The sequence below is a fragment of the Artemia sp. Qi Xiang Cuo genome, chromosome 19 (assembly GCF_049724085.1).
Source record: "Artemia sp. Qi Xiang Cuo chromosome 19, ASM4972408v1, whole genome shotgun sequence".
Lineage (NCBI taxonomy): Eukaryota > Metazoa > Arthropoda > Branchiopoda > Anostraca > Artemiidae > Artemia > Artemia sp. Qi Xiang Cuo.
In genome coordinates this window covers 8,603,500-8,626,722 of record NC_142812.1, presented here as the reverse complement: position 1 = coordinate 8,626,722, position 23,223 = coordinate 8,603,500, and the positions used below count along the sequence as shown (strand labels likewise).

At 33.0% G+C, this 23,223-nt stretch overlaps 1 protein-coding gene across 3 annotated transcripts in view; it reads left to right on the top strand.

Moving 5' to 3' along the window:
* The window catches only part of inaE (inactivation no afterpotential E), a 186,258-nt gene that overhangs the window by 149,846 nt on the left and 13,189 nt on the right, over nt 1–23,223 (top strand). Inside the window, exons 13-16 of one of the 3 annotated variants that reach the window (XM_089105640.1) lie at nt 463–650; nt 7,274–7,297; nt 13,600–13,732; nt 21,265–21,319. In XM_089105640.1, coding sequence (XP_088961766.1) covers nt 463–650; nt 7,274–7,297; nt 13,600–13,732; nt 21,265–21,318 — 399 coding nt within the window. In that variant the 3' untranslated portion in view covers nt 21,319. The remainder of the gene's footprint in view (nt 1–462; nt 651–7,273; nt 7,298–13,599; nt 13,733–21,264; nt 21,320–23,223) is intronic. The other 2 variants (XM_089105638.1, XM_089105639.1) reach the window with 2 other exon arrangements.

Sequence of the window (23,223 nt, the reverse complement as noted above, 5' to 3'; positions counted from 1 at the left end):
GATTTCAGCATCAGTGGACAAACGATAGCGGTAAGAGAAACTTGTTGAAAGAAAAATTTATTGCGCGAGATTTTCAAAACAAAAAATCATGGACACAGATTGTCAACTGGAGTTTATTAATAGTTCCATGATTGAACTCAGCTTAGTTCTCAGTTTAGTTCTCAGCTAAGAAGTGGGATCTTTCACCACAGACATCTCTGGTCTGGCTGACTATTTATTTGTATCCCTATTTTTTTGTGATGATCATGATGAAATTCGGCGCTCATTTTGTAAATCGGCAGCCGAAAACTAGAAAATTTTTCAAGCTCAAATCGACGCCGATTTCTTTTAAAATCAGTGCTGATTTGGAAATCAGTTCCCGAAATCAGCTACGTGTGCCAGCCCTCTAGTTTTTACAGTAACAAAGACTGAACTTCAAAACAAGCATAAATAACATGCGTATTTGTTTTTAATTAACTATAGTGGAAGATACTCGCCTCAAGTTTACTATGTTGCCAAGGTGCCCCAAAACCCGTAATTGGGCCAAGAGACACTAAAGAGGATATAGAAGCTGAAAAGCAAGTGAAAGTTGGCCCATCAGTTACACATACTCTGCTATATCCTCCTGGGAAGATTATACATCTTGTACGACGTCATATCACTGATGAAAAGTAAGTTTTGCTGTTGGTGCTTTTTTTTCAGTTATAGGCCTAAAAAATTCTTGGGACGTGAGCCAGTCTAACACAACCAATTAAAAATAAATGTGGAGACAAATGCCCAAGATTTATTTGGCAGTATCAATAAAAAAATATAATTTTAAATAAAATAAAAAATTATGAATTTAAATATTCAAAATAAAAATTTTTAAATTATAAATTTATATATTTATAATTTATAATATATATATAAAAAAAATTATAAATTTAAAATTAAATAATTTAAAGAGAAAAAAATTTTTTTTTTTTATTTTAAGAGAAATGTAATGAAAAAGAAAATACAAAATAATTGATCAGAAAAATATTTAGTTCCTTTAATAATGATTGAACAACTTGCTATTTAATACTTTGTTTAAATTAAGGACGAATAATCAACAAAAACCGATTTAATAGGGAATTAGTCTGTACATCTGGTTATTAGTTTGACCTATCCACTTAATGTTAACTTTTCCGGATGTAATCTGAAAAACCTAACAACAAGTACTTATCTGGCAGCTTGTCAACTGATACATGTCACGTATCAACTGACAACTTGTCAACTGATTCGTGTCAACTTGTCACGTGTACTCGATTGTAAACATAGTTTATTTAGAATCAGGGCCGTAATTTGCTATGGGACAGGGGGAAACTACCCTCCCTCCGACCTCGTTTGCCCCCCCCCCCCTCAGCTGAAATTTAGATTGTCCAAAAATCTTGTCATAAGTAAGATAAGCATAATTCAAGCAACCACAGAAACGAGTCAGTTTTTTTTTTTACATCTCTACCTTTTTTGTTACTATATGGCTCATTTTTCAGTTTCCACTATCATTTTCCTTGATTTGGGAAAATTGGCTCCAATTTATTCAGTTAATAAAGTTTTAAAGCTGGTTAATTTGGTAAAGTCGGTTAAAGCTCGGTTATTTACGCAGGGTTTCGTTGCCTCTCTTCTCGTCTTCCAAATTGGAAGGTTCGACTAAATATTTTGTTTTATTTTAAATGCTACTCAATTTTTACGGTAGTATTGATGTTATGGTAAGATTTTATGTTATTCTGAACAGGTTATATGATTTTTTCTTTCTGATTAAAACAGCAATTTTGCTGCGCTGATTAGTTTTCTGTGTGGTAAATTGTCACTAAATCAATGAAAGCATAAAATTTCTTTTTCAATCGCAAGAGATAATTTTCCGTTTCTACAGAAATTTTTGAAATTACGGTACATTTTTAAGGTGATAGCTAGACGGTAAATTTTTTTCTTGAAAATCTTATTTTATCACAGAGCTCAGCCTTTACAGTTATAGAGAAATAACGGTAATTTTCTTATATTAAAAGAACTACCGCTTCTATTAGTACTATTGACAATACATTGTAGCAATTATCAGCCTGGGGCCAACACAAATTCCTGCACGATTCCTCCGAACCACTTTAAGTTAAGTTTAACTCTATACTACCTCCAACTCTAAATCTTTTTTTGGGGGAAATTTGTCTCATTATCTTCGGGGATGTGTTGCTTTCTGATGGCCCCTGCTAAATTGCCAAATGGTCCAATTATTGACAAGTAATAATCTTATCTTATCGCTTGATATAAAAATACTGAATGACGACTACCTTAGCTACCCTTAGGTAGCCAAGGGTAGCTTCATTATTAGCTTTCCAATTCCACTGAAAAATACTTAGTATATCTTTTTTTACCTTTCAAACAACCCTTGATTTAGAAGCAATGATGATGATTATCACTTAATCTTAGTATTTTAATCTTAGGACTATAGCTTAAATAAAGGTATAATTTATTTGGATTTTTTAAGAAGACTAAAACGATTTTCTGGTAAGTTTGTGTGGTAAGTTTAGGATTACAATATTTATAGTAAAAATTAGACAGTAAATATTTCAATGTTAAGTACAAATATAACACTGGTATGCTGGTCAGTTTCGATGGTAGAATTGAAAGAATGGCTAATTTTTGCTTTAGTAGGTAATAAATGTCATAATACCAATGAATGAAAAAAAAACATTTTTACTGTTCATTAATATTTTACACTGAGAAACGATTCATTTTCTCGTGAAAATTAAAATCATAGTATATTCTATTTTAAGAATTCATTCCTCAAAATTTGAAATTGGCAGCAATTTATGGCAGCGTTGAAATAATGGTAGACTTGGTGATTTACATTGGTTTCAATTTCGAGAGAAATTTTTATATTGTTTTGCTGCTTTATGGTAATACTGTCTCTGACAAGGCTTCACGCCTGTGAGGAAAAGATTTATTGACAAGTCTACTCAAAATATTCTTATAGTGGTTGCTGTTTCTGTGTAAAAGCCACTAACGATAGAAAGAAAACAAAAATTTAAAGTCAAATTCCACGAAGTTGTATATTTTACTCGTAAGATTGGACTATTTGTAGATATTTTATTAAAAATTAAAATTTTATTTTGCATTAATTTACCAGATTTTCAGGTTAAACTTGAATGTGTCTAGGAAAGGAAAATAGAATTAGACTTCTTTTAATTGGTTAAGTGGAAATTTAGACAACCATTATATCATAAAAAAAAAGAAAAATTGAATATTCAGTTGCCAATAAGAAAAACCTCTATATATATATATATATATATATATATATATATATATATATATATATATATATATATATATATATATATATATATATATATATATATATATATATATATATTATATATATATATATATATATATATATATATATATATATATATATATATATATATATATATATATATATATATATATATACTATTAAAGTTTGTAGTATTATCAGGCTAAAAAAAACAAGCAAAAAACTATGGCATTAAACAGCTTAAGGTTTAACTTTCATTTGAAGGCGTAGTTGTCTTTGAGAGTCAACTGGTTGTTAATGCTTGAATTTTTACACCCGAAAAATATTTTCACATTTAACTAATCAATTGTGTTTATTGGCTTTCAATTTAACGTGGCAATACTGACAAAGCGTGATTCTGCTCTAATAATCTTATAATTCCGATACAACTGAAGAAAAATCTTAGAAAATCACGGTTTGGCGCCAATCGTGGTGGCGCAAATGATGTCATTGGCACTTTCTAGTAATAAAGTCATCTACTGTTTCTTCTTAATGATAATCGTAGTCTAAGCAACAAATAGGAATTTATTGTAGGTTCTTTTGACAGTTTTGTTTTTGTTTATTTGATAGCCAAGTACATGGAGATTTTCTAATAAAGTTAAGAACAAATACTCAATACTCGGAAGAGACTATGGCACAAGAACACATCCCCCCTTTTTCACAGTTCTCACCAAGATTGGGCCTTGGTACAAATTTAGATATTCCATTAACCTTAGAATATAAGTGAATAAAATATGTGGCTCTGCAGTATCTTCCTCGTATATATGGTAGAGAAGCCATCGATAATTTCTGGTAAAAATAAATGTTTAACTTTCATGATTTTGCGTTTCGGCGTCTTGGTGTGAGGGGGAGGGTATTGTGAAGGTAATATGTTAACTATTATTTCCTCCCTATTTTCTTCTGCAGACTTGTGACTTCTGTTTCCCCAGCATAACGATCCTAGCAAGTACTGATCCCTTTAGCACCCTGTATACATGGAAGAACTATCATTTCCTGTATATAGTACTATTGATTTTCCAAAGCAACGAATTGAGCAATCGGTATCCCTGTCTTAGATAAATTTCTTGAGGTCCAAAATTAGCAAGCTTTCTACCCAGACTTCAGATTCAAACAGGCCCAATCCGAGTACTGAAGTACTGGTATCAATTTTACCGATTTTAAAGCACCTTTGGGTTTCTATACCTCTGTACATTTAGACAGGACAACTGCTTTCACAATTTCTATGTGTATTGATGTTAATGATCTGATTCAAAACAAGTTGTTGTCCTTTAGGGAGATTAAATAAAAAAAAACAAGTTTTTTTAACTGAAAGTAAGGAGCGACGTTAAAACTTAAAACGAACAGAAATTATTCCGTATATGAAAGGGGCTGTCCCCTCCTCAACGCCTCGCTCTTTACGCTAATTTTGTTTATTGTTTAAAAAAATAGAGTTGTGGGAAAGTCAAACTTTAGCGTGAAGAGCGAAGCGTTGAGGCGGGGACAGCCCCTTTCATATACGGAATAATTTCGGTTCTTTTTAATTTATACCGCCGGTGCTTACTTTCAGTTAAAAAAACTTGTTTTTTTAATTTAATTTTTGAACGTTTTTGAATTATTGCAGGCTTTGATTTTGGCTGACCGTACATGAATAATCAAGTCCAAATTTGCATATTGATTTTACTTTTATTTGGTTAAATGCCTTTCTCGAGCATTGTCTAATCTTATTTACGAACGTTTTAATTAGGAATAAATATACTTCACTTACGAATTAACTTACGTAATGAATTTCTATATTTATAAATTTTTAACACGTATATTAGGGGGTTCGCCCCCTAGTCAATACCTCGCTCTTTACGCTAAAGTAATACCCCTTAATCACAAAGGCCGTTAATTAGAATAAATAGCTCTTATGAAAGTACTAAAAAATCTTTGGTTTAAAGAGCGAGGTATTGACTAGGAGACGAACCCAATCATATACGTAATATTTTCTGTTCGTTTTAAGGTTTGATGCTGCTCCTTACTTTCAGTGGAAAAACTTGTTGTTTTTTTTTAGTTTCTGATCTTTTTTTTTAATAATGCTGGGAAATCCAGCGCCTCCTTCATAGCAATGTCCCTTTCCACATAAAAACTTCCTCCATGTAAAGATCCTCCATCATAACCCCCGACCCCCCCCACTACCAGAAAAAATTCCCCTGAAAACGTCCGTATACTTCCCAATAACCAATACTATATGTTAACATCGAGTAAAGTCCATAACTTTCAGCCCTCCCCCCCGGGGACTTTTCTAGGACAACTGGGTCGATACAATCACCCCTGGGAAAAAAACAAACAAAAAACAAATAAACACGCATCCGTGATCTTTCTTCTGGCAAAAAATACAAAATTCCACATTTTTGCAGATAGGAGCTTGAAACCTCTGCAGTAGGGTTTTCTGGTTCGCTGAATCTGATGATGACATTTTCAGTAGGATTCTATATTTTATAGTGGGTCTTTCCCCCTTTTTTCTAAAATCAGGCAAATTTTCTCAGGCGCGTAACTTTTGATGGGTAAGACTTTAAAGAATCTTATATATTTGAAATCAGCATTAAAATCTGATTCTTTTGATGCATCTATTGGTATCAAACTCTCGTCTTTTAGAGTTTCGGTTACTGTTGAGCCAGGTCGCTCCCTACTTACAGTTTGCTACCACGAACTGTTTGATAGAAAATAGCAATGTTAAATCGGGTATATCTCTCTCCTAATATTCTAATTTCTTCTAATATTTTCTCTCCTAGTATATCTCTCCTAATATTCTAATTTCTCCTAATATTCTCTCTCCTAGTATATCTCTCCTAATATTCTAATTTCTCCATATTCTAATCTCTCCTAATTCTATTAGATACTCGTATCGGGTAATCGGCATTTTAGTGTAGTTTTGTTTAATTTATCAAAGTAACATAACTTTTTAAATACAATTTCTTGGAAAGTTACTAATTTAAAGCTAGAAAATAATAATACATTTTTTTTTCCCTCCCCCAACGAAAAGGGTATTTATAGAAACGACTCCATTTTGTAATTTTTGTATTGACAAAGCTATTAAATACTTATTTGGTCAGTCGAGGCTAGCTTCTAAGCCAGCCTTATACATGGGTCAATTTTTGGCAGTTCATATTATTGACTTACGAATAAAGTAAACATATCACTCGATCATGGGCGCCCATAAGCTGAATTCCAGGGGGGGGGGGGGCAAACTTTGTCTAATTGCTACTTTTAATGCTATATAATAGAAATCTCAGAAAAAAAAAATAAAAATAAGGCAGCATCATTCAGCCAGGGGGGGGGGGAAAAGCCCCCCCTGCCCCCCCCCATATGGGTGCCCATGCACTCGATGCCATTAATGCTCTCTCCAAATATAACAATCATTTTGTCGGAAATGAATTTTACCCCCACCCCTATATATACCAATTCAGAGTATATATTTGCACATTAAGGGGTTGGGGGTAAAGTTTATTTCTGATGCAAATGAGAGGTAAGTTTAAACTTTACTTTAATAGTCTTTTGCGCTAAGCACAGTGCAGAGCGTATATATTTGTAATATATATTTGCCCATTCTATATATTTGCCCATTCATTGCCCATTATATATATTGCCCATAATATATATTGCCCATTCAAAACCGTAACGCAGTCTCTGCATTAAAAAGCTTTAGACAGCTGGTGTCAAGTTTTTAAAAAACACGTAAAGTGCTGATGTTTCATTGTATATGACAATGAACATATTACAACAAAACATGTTGCGGGTAGACATATTAGTTTTCGTTCTGGCGTAAATCAAAAGCGGAATTTCTGGTGATTTTGCTGATTTTGCAAGTATATGCAGCTGGATGGATCATCAAAATAGCAAGTATAACTAAAACAGGGTTTATAATGAATAGGTTTTGAATTTGAACTGCCATTGCAATTTGACGTTTAAATGATTGCTCTATATATGAATCAATTTTTTTACATGCAGTCAAAAATATGAGACAAAATGGCGGTAAGTTTCATTTTGTCCTCTATTTTCAAAATTTCAATTTCTTATAGTTAATTTTACAATTAAAAAAACTGACATGTATTTTTTATTAATATTTTTTCTTAATTTTATCCAGTTGTTGATTTATTTTTATTTTCCTTTTTTCAGTAAAATAATGGTTGTTTTTTAAATTCAAAGACTCAAGTAAATGTTGGCATAATTTTATCATCCCTCTATTGAATTTCTTATTCCTGCTTTTTTGTTCTATCAGGTTTAAAAATCAATGTTTTAAAGAAGTGGTTTTGGGCCTGTATATGTCCCTTTGAAGCTGTCCTTTTTGTCCCCTTTGGTAATTTCAATTTTTACAGAAACTTCTTAATTTTATTTTCGTGATTGTAGATGGCGAATAAAACTAAAGCCCGTTATAGTAATAAGAGGATTCTGAACTAGGACAGAAAGTATGGTTTTGCGCTTAAAACAAATGTTGTACATATGTAATATGTTTCTTATTCGGTTAATTGCAGACGTTTGCGTTTTTGCGATTTTTGTATTTATTTGCCTATAAACGGACGCTTTATATGCAAACTAAATTTTGCATTCGACTAATCACCGTCTTATTCGGTTAATTACTGACTTGTAACAGATCAAACTTGAAACACGAGTTTACCTATTAAAATTGTTGGCAAGTTCAGTACTTTCTGAATTTCAGCAATCGGTGCCATTGTATTAATGCCTGATTTAGTTCTAGCTATTTTTTTCCAACCGCTGTGCTTGGATTCGAAACAAAAATTGCAGGCACACTTTACCATTTCTGGGGCAAAATTTATTTAAGGTGCGGGCTTTAAACGTATTGTTAAAGGCATGTTATTAGCTCCAACCCTACGAGAGTCTGGATCATCCCAACAGCCTAAGGGGCTCCTGACTTGTAGATAAAGTACAAAGAAGGGAAACTTCAATTTCGACATCAATTTCTCCAATTTCTTCAAATATTCAATTTCTTTCTAATTCTATTCTATCCTATTATTTCTAAAGTATGCCACTAGGCATATGTGCTGTCTTCCAAGCTTGTAAGTTTATGTTTGTGCTTATATAAAGATAGTTTATTCTCTTCTATTCATTCTGAATTCTTCATTGACATCGAGCATAGACGCTGGCTTTGATATGTCGTAGGATCTTGAAGTATGTCACTGCAAAGGAATGTGTAAATGGAAAGTATTTCTTCAGTAGCTTTTCAAGGCTTGCTTTGCAATTTGCTTATGCTGATGAATTTTGACGCTCAATTCTTCATCCTTGGAAGAAGAATTATTAGACTCCTTGATTGTGATTAGAAATAAGCAAGACTAGCAGATTATTGTCTTTGCCAAAAAGGCAGGTAAAAACAACTTGCCACTACGCTTTTGCTAATTGAAACATATCCTTTACGTAAAGAAGGTACTAAATAACAATCTTGATGAGCTAAACACTCCCCAAAGCATAGCTGTGAGCTTCTCCTTGTCTTTCTGGATACCCAAGGATCTCTCTCTCTTTCTCTTTCTTTCTTTATCTCTCTCACTCTCACTTTATATCTCTCTCTATCTCTCTATCTCTCTCTATATCTATATATATCTATATATATATATATATATATATATATATATATATATATATATATATATATATATATATATATATATATATATATATATATATATATAGAGATATATATATATATATATATATATATATATATATATATATATATATATATATATATATATATATATATATATATATATATATATATATATATATATAAAACAAAAAATCACGAAAGAAAGGAAGAAAACGAGGACAATTAACAGCCAGTTAAACGATTGTCCTCGTTTTCTTCCTTTCTTCGCGATTTTTGTTTTATCATGATTAGCCAGTGTGGTCTCAGAAATTATATATATATAATATATATATATATATATATGATAGATATATATGAAGATAACATATACAAATATATATATATATGAAGTTATGAAGATCAGAGTAATGAGAAGCTGTGCAGGGAGGTGCCCTTACGATTTCGAATGCCTTATGAGAGGAGAGAGAGAGAGAGAGGTATATATATATATGTATGTATGTATATATATATATATATATATATATATATATATATATATATATATATATATATATATATATATATATATATATATATATATATATATATATATATATATATATATATATATATATATATATATATATATATATATATATATATATATTATATATATATATCCCTCTCTCTCTTTCTCTCTCTCCCTCTCATAAGGCATTCGAAATCGTAAGGGCACCTCCCTGCACAGCTTCTCATTACATTTCCTTGAAGTTATCTTCAGTAAAGGAAATTTGGTCATTTTCTAAAGTTGATTTTTTACGGAGGACTTACTAGCTGTGAGCGGACTCAGAAAGAAATCCGTGAGGCGAGTTTGAAAAGTATAAAGTTAAACACTAATGGTATGAGACATACCTTAACATTAGGCATTAGCTACATGTGCTAGTTGTTGAAAGAACAATGCCCGGTCAATGTCAACTGGCTCTTTGTCAAGCCTTGGGGCAGAGTTTATGGCTGTAGTTACGAATTGGCCTTCCTTTTGAGCACTAAAACCTTTGGGCGTTTTCACTCCATCTTTTTCTGTATCTGCAACCTAGTATCTTTGAAATCATTGACCTTGTCCTCCGATTCAACATTTACTCTGATGACAAAATTCATAAGCTAAGCCTCTGTTGAAGGACTACAGATTCTGATGGACCTTGATCAGCTTCTGTAAAATCCTTGTTGGCTGTGCCTTTTTTGACCGTGTGTAAGCATGCTGGCTGCTCGTGAACTAAATAGCCTTGGTAAGGTCTAGAATGATTTCATTCGTATGATATCACAGAGGCAAGTGTCTCGTTTGGTTGCTGCTCTTTATTCATGTACTTCCCTCTTGTAAGACCATCAAAGTTTATTAACGTTTGCATCAAAATTTTCACAATAACTGTGTCCATGGCCAGTTATGACCATGAATTTTCAATCATAACCTGGAAAATCATCTGATTTCTCTTCTGCATTTGATTAGCATACGGTTTTGGCACTGCACCACTTTAGCCGACTGAAAAGCCAAGAAGTATAAAGCTAATATTGATATCTGAAAACAAAAGGTGTTCACGCAGTAAACAATTATCTACTTTTATTGAGGCCGAAGACTAACATACACCATCTGCCTATTACGGTGAAAATTCCCTCTTAGTGTGTTATACTCACAAAAATATAGTGTTGTTCCAAAAAGAGACATAACGTGAAGCGCTTCTTGTTATAAGCTCAATGGTTACAATATATAATATCTAATATTGTATTTTATATGATACATAATATATAATACATAATTCCGTATATTTAATTGATATTATATGTATATCGATACATTATATATTACATAATTATGTATTTATAATCGATATTATGTATATATAATGCAAAATGTAAATGGCTGTTCTAAACCAAAAAGCAAAATCACAGAATAACTTTTTGCCCCCCCCCTTCCCCAGAACCACAAGAAAGAATGTTGAAAATGGGATGAAAACTATTTTTCACGATGCCTATTGCCCCAATGTAGTTGGGGCCCCCCTATTAGGCTTCGGACGCTTGTTTGCCTGTCATTCCAGGCAAATTAACGGTCCTGGGTCAATTCTAAATTCTTGGTTAACCTGCCTGAGACTCTCCCGCGGTTTACCCGTGCCATTTAACCAAATACTTGGAAAACTACAGATCTCGCTATTCACCTGGGAGTCCAGGGGACTTAGTGTCATGTGTCAATCCTATGACACGGTAGTCCACCTTTAGACTACAAGTGGCCAAGCAATTAGGGTTAGGTCACTTGTTCGCCTACGAATTTAGGAAAATTCAGTCCCCAATTTTGCTTACAAGTCCAGTGGACATTTTCCGTCACGCGTCAACCCAAAATCAATTCGATATTTCATCCCTTTATTCTATGACTATCTACCTCGGGTCTACCCTAGGAATGATGCATGGATGGATGGGTGATAGACTTATCAATCAACAAGTGAAACGACATCATTTTTATACAATTCTAAGAGGGCTTATACCAGATTTTGCCTCTCACCTGGACTATTTGTCTTGGCTTTTTCTACAATTAAACCATGGCTTGATGCCTGCAACTACCTGATTTTAATTAAATTTTCTTGATTTTCAAGCAAATATATTTCCCTTGCTGTTCAAGCCAAGGGACAGAAAGTTTCATATATAGGGGTTTTTGACAAGGTGGTTCTAATGGTATATTTTTTATTTAGATCTGATTCTTGTCTTAGGAGTTATGGGTTTTTATATTTCTTAACATTAGACTTGATCGTCTCTTACTAGGTTGCTAGCTACCGCTGCAACCCGGATCAATTTTAAGGCCTATTGACGTGCATTTCCATTAAAAAACAAAAGATTCAGTTAGAATAGTGTGAAAGGCGATCGGTAACTAAAACACTTTCAATTGCCCACTAAGTATATTTGTTGTACTCAAAAACGCTTTCATTATAGCACTAGTAAAGCTTTAATGTTAAATGCAAGAGATTGAGGTGAGGCTACCCTTCATATACAAAATAGTTTTCCTGTCATATGATTAAAGTTTGACTTTCGCTCTTCAGTTTAACCCGAAATTTTTTTTTTTTTTTTTTTATTTAGTTTTTTCAGGTATGGACTGATCTCCTAGCAGAATTGTTGGTTTCCACAGTTTTTTTTTTTCGAAAATAGTGATTGTTTTTCTTGAAGAAGAATTCTGTTTTAAATATAGCTGCGTAAGCATAGGTTTTCATTAGAACAAAAATAATAATCACTATTATCTTTACGAAAAAACAGTGCATGTGAACAAAGCTTAATAAATGTTGCTGAATAAAATTTTCAATGAACAAAGCTTAATAAAATTTTCAAAAGTCACCAAAAACTCACCAAATAGCTTCCATATGAAGGTTTTAGGCAGCGTTCATGTTATTATTATATTTTTGCCTATATATATTAGCTTGTTTCATGACAGCTTTATATTGCAGTTAAAATATTGCAATTTCAGTTGAAAAGGTTTTTTCAACTGAAAGCAACGAGAAACATTAACACTTAAAACGAACAAAAATTATAACGTATATCTGGGTGTTCGTCCCCTAGTCATACCTTGCTTTTTACGCTAAGGTTTAGTACTTTGAAAAGAGCTATTTATTCTAATTAAGTGACCTTTGTGATTCCGGGGTCATTCTTAAAGAATTGGAACGAAATTCGAACTGTAGCGTAAAGAGCAAGGTATTGAATAGGGGGGCGAACCCCCTAATATACATAATAATTTCGTTTGTTTTAAGAACGTCTTAAGTTCGTTTCAAAAACGTTTTAAGTTTGTTTTAATGTTGCTCCTTACTTTCAGTTGAAAACACTTTTTTTTAATTTAATTTTTGATCGTTTTTTAAATAATACTGGGAAATCCGGCGCCCCCTTCATAGCAATGTCCCTCCCCCCATGAAAACTTCATTAATGGAAATATTCTCCCACGTAATTTTCATGATGTGATTTTTATTAAGATTCCATGACTTTTAGGGGGTGTTTTCTCCTTTTTCGAAAATAAGGCAAATTTTCTCCGGCTAGTAACCTTTAATAGTTAAGAGTAAACTTAATGAAATTTATCTATTTGAAGCTAGCATAAAAATTCCAGTCTTTTGATATATCAATTGGAATAAAAATTCTGTTTTTTAGAGTTTTGGTTACGTATTGAGCCGTGTCGCTCCTTACTTACAGTTCGTTACCACAAACTGTTTGATAAAATGTCGCATTCTTCTTAGAAAACTAAAGTTTAGCTTCCCTATAATTGTTTCACAACAGTTTAAAATACAGTTCAGAATACTCTAAACCTTTCTGTTACTTTTAAGAACAGTGAGTTCTTTAAAACGGTGAGTCCTGGACAAGGACATTATATTAAAGTGCGCCTACAAGGGAAGGCTTAAACAACTCCCTAGAAGACCTAAAATATGCAGAAAGTACACAGTTTTGTTAAAGGAAATTTCGTTGTGTTTTCTGGCAAGACACATTTCTTTTTCAAACGTTATCCCCTCCCTTTAATCCCTCACGGAGAGATTTTGTAAACTTGCTCCCCCTACTTACCGTGGGAATGTGTCAGCGTGTACAAATGCAAATATGAAAAACGTTTTTTGTGGTTTTTATTTGTATTATTTTATTGTTATTGCATTACTTTTATTACAAATTTGATTTAGTAAGTTCACACATGGAATTATTTTAGTTTGTGCTATAGTAATCATCGTTTTTGTAGGAAAATTCGCGGTGCTCCAAAGCCCGTGTATCAGGCAATATGGGCTGACAAAGCTGATTTTAATGAAGTCCTTATCTCACCTGTGATGGTTCAAGACCACATGCCACAGAAAATTCTCTATGCATTAGAAATGGTAAGAATAGGCTTTTTTTACTTTATGTTAATAATAAATTCTATTTTGTTTAAACTTCTACTATGCTCATAAATGGTACTCAAAAGAAATTGTTAATTTAAGCTAAACTTAATTTGATATGTTAAGTAACGTTTATTTTGAACTGAGCTTAATTAGTAGATTAATTACGAAAGAATATATTTAAAGGTTTGAAATTTATTCCTTTAGTCTAGAACTCTTACGACACTCTCTACATCAGTTATGGCAGGGCTTTAAGGGATTAATGTGTGACATACAGGGATTTAGCCAAAAGAGTCTTTTGTGTGTTTAAATATATTGTGGGTTGGGGGTTTGGCCAGGAAGGGCCAATATTGTGGGTTTGGGGGGTATTGTGGGTTTGGGGGGTATTGTGGGTTGGGGGTTTAGACATGATTTGGCCACGAAGCCTTAAAACTCTTCAATTAAGCTGACTTAAGAAGCCCATCTCCAGTTTACCTAATTATCTTCTCCCTGAATTTCACCATTCTAGTCATTCTAACACCCCATAACGTAAAAAGCACCAAATTTCCTTTCAATAAACTGAACTAAATGAATCCTTTATTTCTAATATTTTATACAAACGTCTTAACTTAACTACTTTTAACTTAGCTGCTCTAGCAGAACCCCAAACCTTTGAACCATAATGAAGACTAGAAGCTACTTTTGTCTGGAACACTATAAAAAAAACTCATTAAGTTTAATGTTACGTATGAAAAGCTACGAGCCTGAGAAAATTTGACTTATTTGCGAAAAAGGGGAAAACACACCCGAAAAGGCATGCAATCCTGGTGAAAATCACACCATTAGATTCAGCATATAAGAAAGCGATAATATAGGGGTTTCAGGCTCCTATTTACAAAAATGTGGAATTCGGACTTTTTTTCCAAGAAGATAGATTTGTTTTTTTTTTCAAGGGTGATTGTACCGAACCGATGGTCCTAGAAGATCGAAAGAGAGCTGAATCGAAAGAGAGCTGATTCAAACAAAAAATAAAAGGTTTAGTGTCCATTTTGAGGGACCAATAAGATTGTGCCAAAGAAGATTGGCGTAATCTGCCAGTCCATGGTATCCAGGGGCATCCCGAGGGGGGAGGGGAGGGGTTTGCCGTCCCCCCAACTTTTTTGGAATTCGGTAAAATTAAATTTTGGCAGAAATTTTGCAAAATCGGCCGAAATTTAGCAAAATTCTTGATTTTTGCAGAAAAGTTGGCATAAATCAGGTAGCAATTCGGTAAAAATTTGCAAAATCAGCCAAAATTTAGCAAGATTTTTGATTTTTTCAGAAAATTCGGCATAAATAAGGTAGTAATTCGGTAAAATTTACGAATAACACCCCCCCCCCCCAATAAAATGAGTTCCAGGACACCCCTGGTATCAGACTATGATTTTGACCCAAAGAGGACCAAGTTACTAATGATTGAAAATTCATAGATAGCCAATAAATTTAAAATTGTCAAAGAAATTTTAATAGAGCTTACCAGTTGCAGGGGAAGTAATGCCGCATGGTGGCGTATTCCTTCCTGAAAGCTCACATAATCCACACAAGATAAACGAGCAATAAAAAAATTTACCTTAATCCTGTATTTAAATATGTTGGTTCATTATATATTTTCACGAAATTATGTTTAGTGATGCATAATTGCGAATCAGCTATAACCAAGGGTTGTGGGTCATTGTGTAGGAAAGGGCAGGGACAGATGCCTAAAAGAGTAAATTTTAATGCCAAAATTGTCTAACTCTCCATGAGCCTTCATATAAATATAGAAAGAGATATGGAGGGGGGGTAGGAATTAACCTCTCATTTTCCTTCGTTTAGAATTAAATAAAATAAAAAATTTTCAGCTGTGAGAAAGGAGCAAGATTAAAACCTAAACCGAACAGAAATTATTCCGTATATGAGAGAGCTGCTCCCTCCTCGACGCTTTGCCTTTTGCGCCAAAGTTTTTTCGTACTTTAGAAAACTTCTTATCCCAAATCAACACAACAATTGTTTTTCAGCAATCGTTCTTAAAGAATTGGGACAAGAAAGTGAACCTTCAGCGTAAAGAATGAGGGATGGAAGAGGGGGCAGTTACCCTTATGTATAGAATGATTTCTGTTTGATTTTAAGTTTTAATATTGCTCCTTACTTTCAGCTGATTTTTAAAAATTTTAATTTCTGATCGTTTTTTAAATCATGCCCAGGCCTAACCAAGATATGATATGGGGTACCGATATCATAAACCCTCGATCTCCTGCTCATAAATTGTGTATATCAATAATTCTATATTAATTAGTAGCGTCCCTCTTTTTCAGTTTTTTTCTGGTTAAGAATTAAAATGTTGGAATTTAATTAATATTTTGGACGGAGTTTGAATATTCATTAAAGGTTTTCAATAAACAGTTGTTTTGTTGAATAACTCCATAATAAAATTTTTACTGCAGAATTTCGGATGATAGGAAAGGGGTGTTACAATTCGTATGGATGGAAATTCTGCGTCACTTTTGATCTTCCACGTGGCTGAAGCCATTGCAACGTCTACAAAAGCGTTGTGTTTAAGTACATTGAAACATTGTACATAATTAGGAAAAGCGAAATATTACCATTTAAAATCACCTAATTTTTTTTGGGTATTACTTGCTCCCCCCCCCTCAAAAAATCTCCTGATAAGGCTCATGACGCCCCTTTTTCCTTTTCTTTCTCTGTCCTGGTAAGAAGGTAAATGAAATATTTTACGTTACGTAGATACAGATTGTTGCAATGGAAGGGCACTATTATCCGCCCCCCTAGCACCAATAATAAAAGCGCCAGTTAAAAATATTCTAAGAAATAAAGAAGGGTTATATATGAATTTCTTCCAAACCCCTCCCCCAAAACATATTCTATATTTTTCTGAAGACTTTATGAGAGTTAGGACATCTGGGAATTAAAGTGCACTCTTTGAGGCGTCTGCCCCAAATCCTCCCTACAAAATGGCCCATCTTCAAGCAGCTGATGCGCACTTAAATATCACTGCATAATTTTATAAAATACGAAGCAAATCCGTTTAGCTAAAAGATTCTTTAAAATTAATATCTGAAACGTTTATCTGAAACAAGAAGCAAGTTATCAGTCCGCAGCACCCCTATTCAGGATTAATTTAAATGAAGGGAATTGAGAGATTCACTCCTACCACCTCCCCCCCCCTACACCTTTTTCAATATTTATCTGAAGGATCATCGAGAGTTAGACAATTTGGGCATTGAAATCTAGTCCTTTTGGTATTTTCCTCCTACCCGCAAAATAACCAACCGCCCTTCCTTCATAACAATTGATGCGCAGGGCCGCAGATATTCATTACTAACCATAGTTTCGTGAAAAATCTAAGTGAATTAACTTAGTTAAATCAAGCATTAAGATAAATACCTATATTTACTATTATCTTGTATATGCCCGGTAGGCAGATAAATGTAATATTTTTTGCTACATGAGTAAAGATTTTTCGTATTGGAAGGTTGACTATTGCCCCCCCCCTTCCTTTCCTACTTCCCTAGTAGCAATAGTAAACAAGGCCGTATCCAGAGCGGGTTTAGGGGGGTTTGAACTCCCTCCCGAAATGCTTTTTGACTCGTAAAAACGTAACAAAAATGGATATAAACAGTTTTTGTATGCGTTTTTTGATGCTTTTTTGTGTAACCCCCCCCCCCCTAAAAAAATATTTGAGTAAAACCCCCCCCCCCCCCAAAAAAAATCATGGGTACGGCCTTGATAGTAAAAGCATATACCAAAAATATTCCCAGAAATGAAGAGGGATTTCATATCAGCTACTACCTCCTCTTCCCCCCTCCCCAAACTGATTCCGTATTTATCTGAGGGCTCAATGAGAGTTAGGATATTTAGACATTAAAGTGCGGCATCTGAGATATCTGCTGCCACACCTATAAAATGGCCTACTGCCCCTCCGTAACAATATTGACACATCACTATGTATAATTTTATGAAATATGAAGCAAATCAGTTTAGTTAAATGAAGCCTTAAAATAGTTATCTGAAACATTTGCCTGCAACAAGGAGGTGGGTATTATCCCGCAGCACGCTTAGTCTTGGAAGACTAGCTCCTACCCCCCCCCCCCCTATATTTATATTACAGTTCTTTATTTAGAACAAAAGACTGATTTGATATAATTTTGACGATACTCTTCATTATCTCTGTATTTAATGTTTCTCCGGATTGATGCAAACTTGATAGTATTCAGGCAATAAGCCTCGTCCTTTCTGTATTTGATATTTCTCCAGATTCATGCAGACTTGATAGTATTCAAACAATAAGCCTCATCATTTCATCATTTCTGTATTTGATTTAATGTAACTTTTATAATTACTAGGGATAATTTTTAATTGATAATTGTTCTTCTAATGGTCATCTTTTAATATAAGTATCATTCTTTACTATATGATTACAAACAGGGAAAAGCCTACGACTATTTCTTTTTTGGAATAGTATGAGATATGCAATGGCTAGCTCTTTTAATGATCGTCTTTTAATATAGTCTCTTACTAGGTTGCTAGCTACCGCTGCAACCCGGATAAGTCGTCCTTTAATGTATACTTGTACTGAATGAAATTACAAACAGGAAAAAGGCCTATGGCTTTTTCTTAATTGGAATAGTAAGAGACGACCTGGCTAACTCCTCTGATTATGACGCCTATGACCAACCTTTAACATGAAATATGCAGTTTTTCATAGAAAAATGTATTCTATTTTAAAAATTATTTGTTTTAATTACAAAGGTTTTTAACCCCGTTAATTTCCTTTAAAATGAGCCATTGAACAACTCACTGCGATGTTCCAGTGCCAAGCCATCTGTGGAAGAAAAAAAAGAAAAAAAAGAAGACAGAATGCTGTAGTAGCTACCACTTTTCTGGATTTACAAGCCAATATATTTCCATTGTTGTTCAAGCCAAGGGACAGAAAGTTTTCTGTATTGGGGTTTCAGACAAGGCGGTTCTAATCGTGAACTTTTTATTCTGATCTGATTCTATTTTTAGGAGTTATGGGTTATTGTATTTCTTAACATTAGACGCGATCGTCTCTTACTAGGCTGCTAGCTACCACTACAACCCGGATGAAGGACCATGGAGAGTTAGACAATTTGGGCATTGAAATGCACTCTTTTAGGTATCTGCCCGCCTACCCACAAAATGACCCACCATCCCTCCTTAACAATACCTGATGTGCAATTACACATCACTAAACACAGTTTAATGAAAAATTAAATGAATCAAATCAGTTAAATCAAGCGTTAAGATAAATGTCCATATTAACCATTTATCTTGTATAGACCACGTGACTTTTCAGAATCGAATGCGCCATTACTTCTTCTGCAGTAATGCCATGTGGCATTCCTTCTTGTGCAACTAAGAAGGTCAATATAAGGTTTTTGATACTTTTAAATTGAGTCGCTATCTCAAAATTTTCAATCGATAACAACTCTATCCTCTTTAGGGTAAAATCGTTACTTGGTGGCGCGAAATGGCAGAACCCGTTACTTCACCATGGCACGATTTTTTTTGATCCCTCAAAAAGGACACTAGAGCCTTGAATTTCCGCTAGAGTGAGCCGTCTTTCGATGTTTTTCGACCATTGGTTCGATACGATCTCTTGAAAACAAAAAAAAAACGCCAAAAAAAACAACAACAAACAAATAAACATGTGTCCTCTGGGGAAAAAATGATGTTTCCTCCGGGGAAAAAATGCAAAATTCTCAGTTTTTGTGGATAGGGGTTTTAAACATCTATAGTTGGGTTCTCTGATATGGTGAATGGTTTGATTTTTCTTAAAATTGCTTTTTATTATATATTATATATATATATTATATATATAATATATAATTTGTATATAATATATATAATATAATATAAATAATGTATATAATATATTGTATATAATGTATATAATGTATATAATAATGTATATAATATATTATAAATTTATAATATATATAATAATATATAATAATATAATATATAAAATTGCTTTTTATTATATATATATATTAAATTTGATTTTTCTTAAAATTTTCGGGAGTGGGGGCTCCTTTCTTTGAGAAGTTCTTCTCAGGCTCGTACCTTTCGATGGGGTAACATAACTTAATTAGATTTATATGTTTCAAATCAAAATAAAAAGCCGACTCTGTTGATTTTTTAACTATTATCCCTTCTTTTAGAGTTTTGGCTGTTATCGGACTGAGTCACTCCTTACCTAGAGTTTGTTACCAAGAAGTATTTAATAAGCCTGAATCTGTCGCATCATGCATAAAAATATATACATGGATGTGTAATTACGCATCAGCCATTTTGAAGGCTGATCAGACATTCTGTAGGCGGGTAAGGGTAGATGCTTCACAGATCTTATTTTAATGTCCCATTATCCTAAAAAATTTGTACTAGATTAAAAAAAAAATTCCAAAATTTTAATTGCTATCCAAGGTTTTAACTCTTAAAAAAAAACTGAAAAATAGGGCGCTACAAATCGATTCACAATTATTGATATATATAATTAAATAGTAAAAACGGCTGTTTATGGGGCTATTCAGGCAGGCATGATTTAAAAAAATATCAGAGATTAAATGCCAAAAAACTTTTTTCAACTGAAAGTAAGCAGTAAAATTAAAACTTAAAACGAACAAAAATTATAAAAACAACTGCTGAAACATAAGGACCATTGTAGTGGAATAAAAAAAAATTCAAAGCACTAAATAACTTATTTTAATTAATTTTTTTTTGTTTTTTGATCGTCTTTGATGTAAGGGGGAGTGAAAAGGGAACTTTTACTTTTATTCCCTGGGGCTGGGCCAAAATACTTTTTTCTGAAATCCTAACAAAAGAGTATATTCTAAGTTTTTTTTTATGCCTTTCCTCCTTGGCAATTTCCTGCCCTTGCAGACTCCTTGACAATTTCTTCTAGGTAAGGTGAATGAAACCTGTGTTTCCTGTTTTACAGTTTTTATATTATTTTGTGCTTCAATAATTTGACAAATAAACCAAAACAGAAGATTAAGTAGCTATTTTTGATTGGATGACAAATGGTTCTTAATTATACTTCTCCAATTTTATTTTGGCACCATCTGGTGCTTGAATTGCATAATAAAACTCCTAATACTCGTTTATAACTGAAACTCCTGGAGTTTACTACTGAGCCATTCAGAATCCAAATTAATTAAGTCCACTGGCCTTTAAAATCGATTTAAAATTTAGTTATGCACTTCAATAAGAATATTACCTAAAAACACAGATCAATATTAAAGTCAACCAAAAATAGTTATTTTTGTTATTTTTTGCAGCCCTCCCACTCTACAAAAATAATCCCCTTCCAGAACAAAATATCTTGGTACAGCCTCAAGTATAATAAAAAAGAATAATACATCAAGCGGTAGAACTGTTTGAATAGCTCTGTAGTTGCTTTTTTCGTGTTAAAAGTTAGTTTTTCTTTTTGCATGTTTTCATTTTTTGTTTTTCATTTTATTTTATTTTATTTTTCTTTCTGTTCACCGTAGGTTGCTTTGTTACACGAGAAGCATGTGGATGTAAGTAGCATGCATCAGAAATAAGGTATGATTTAATTTTATTTTACTAGTTTTAATTCATAAAGAATTAGAATAGGATTTATGAATGTACTTTTTGTTTTGTTTCTTTGTCTTACAATATTCAAGTTTACACAGAATTTCTTTTTAAGTTTTATATTTTTATTTTAATTCACGGGGGAAATCAAACATTTGCAATTTTTTCAATATACAGGTCAATATACTTTTCTTAAAACCAAATGAAAGAAAAATCAGGAAAATAGTGCATAAGAATATGAAACACTACCGAGGAAAAGTCCAGAGAATAATTTCAGTTACAAGCAAGCTCGTGCTACTAAAAAATAATTAGAATAATATTTATGAATATAATTTGTTTTTGTCTTGGAATCTTTTAAACAGAATTTCTTTAAATATTCATGTTTTTATTTCAAATATGGGGAAAGTCAAGCATTTGCAAATTTTACGTAATGTACAGGTGTGGCTTAAGCTGTTGTTTTTTGTATTTGATATATTTTATTTGTTTATTATATTACCACTTATTTTCTCAATTACTTTGACATAGACTCTTCTAAACCGGGAGGTACATAGGGCAGAAAGAGTAGATCGCCAGCTTAATCTCTCCCGTGCATGCAGAAAAAGCTCCTTCTACGAAGACTTCCCACTCTGCCTCCTTCTCAAGGAATCGTCCCAGGCTTACATATTTTTGCTTATTAATTATTATGTACTTTAAATAAAATTCGTTGCACCGCAGGAGAAGAAAGAAACTGTTTGTAAAAAATCTTGTGATTAAAGAAAAAAAGCAAAAAACTAGCAACTTTAAATTTCATTAATCAAGAAAAACTCAACTTTTGTTCAATTTACTGGCCTCAAAATCCTTCAGGTTCAATGCTGTCAGGTTTTAAAATGTGAGATTATTTGTCCTTGAGAAGTCCTCCTTTCTGATGTGCTCTCAAATAATGTGATTGGCTTGCAAAAATACGTCGGCCATTTAAATCTATGAAATTGAAGCCCACTTTTTTCACAAAATAATAGGAAATTAATTTTTCTCTTTAGTTGATTTTCAGCAGTCTATAAGATTCAAATGAAACATGATCTCTAAAATTTATGACCGGTTTAACTCACCAAGTTACATAGACTGTGTCTTAGGTATGTACTTAAGCTTGAGGTGGAGGTCAGTGTGTCCTTGTACCTTGAAACATAAAAAAAATTACTTTTTACCCTGTATTTTCATTCCTTTTTTATGTGTTTTTCCTTTTTACCGTTTTTTTTTTAATTTAACCCCCCCCCCATCCAACCCCGAAATAAAATCATGTGCTCCTACCAGTGAGCTAAAAAGTTTTGCTTCTGAATCTGGCTCATAATTCTGGGCCAGAGCTTACCTCTGTTGCTCTAGCTCTGCCCTCCCCTTACCTTCTTGCCTCTTGTGCTCATGGGACTGGATCTTCACTGTATTTTTCATATTACACAGAAGAGTAGGAACACTTTAACAAAACTTATTGTAAACATTCAAGATTCAATATTTTTTTTGGCCAAAAGCTTTGTATCTGTGATTCCTATTTAATGGCGGGGCAGACCCACACAATCCGGGTTGAGGCTGAGGCCTCGTAGGTCTGTTGCCATCAAATTTGTGATGCTCATCTTAAGCATTATTTAACCATAACACATGTTTAAAAAAACAAGCAGATTCAAGGTTTCGCTGCTAAATAGTGTTTTTGGACTTCGGAAAAATTTTGCCCCATACTTCCTTCGAAGCAAATGATAACAAATTACATTACAGATAACAAATTAATTTCTTATGAAAAAGCAAAAATTAGGAAAATTTTCTTATTTTCATAATTTATTATGAAAAATTTATTTCCTATAAAATATGGAAACTATTTTAGGAAGAAAAGAATCCAAAATTCATGTACAGGCTGAAAATTGATACCCCTG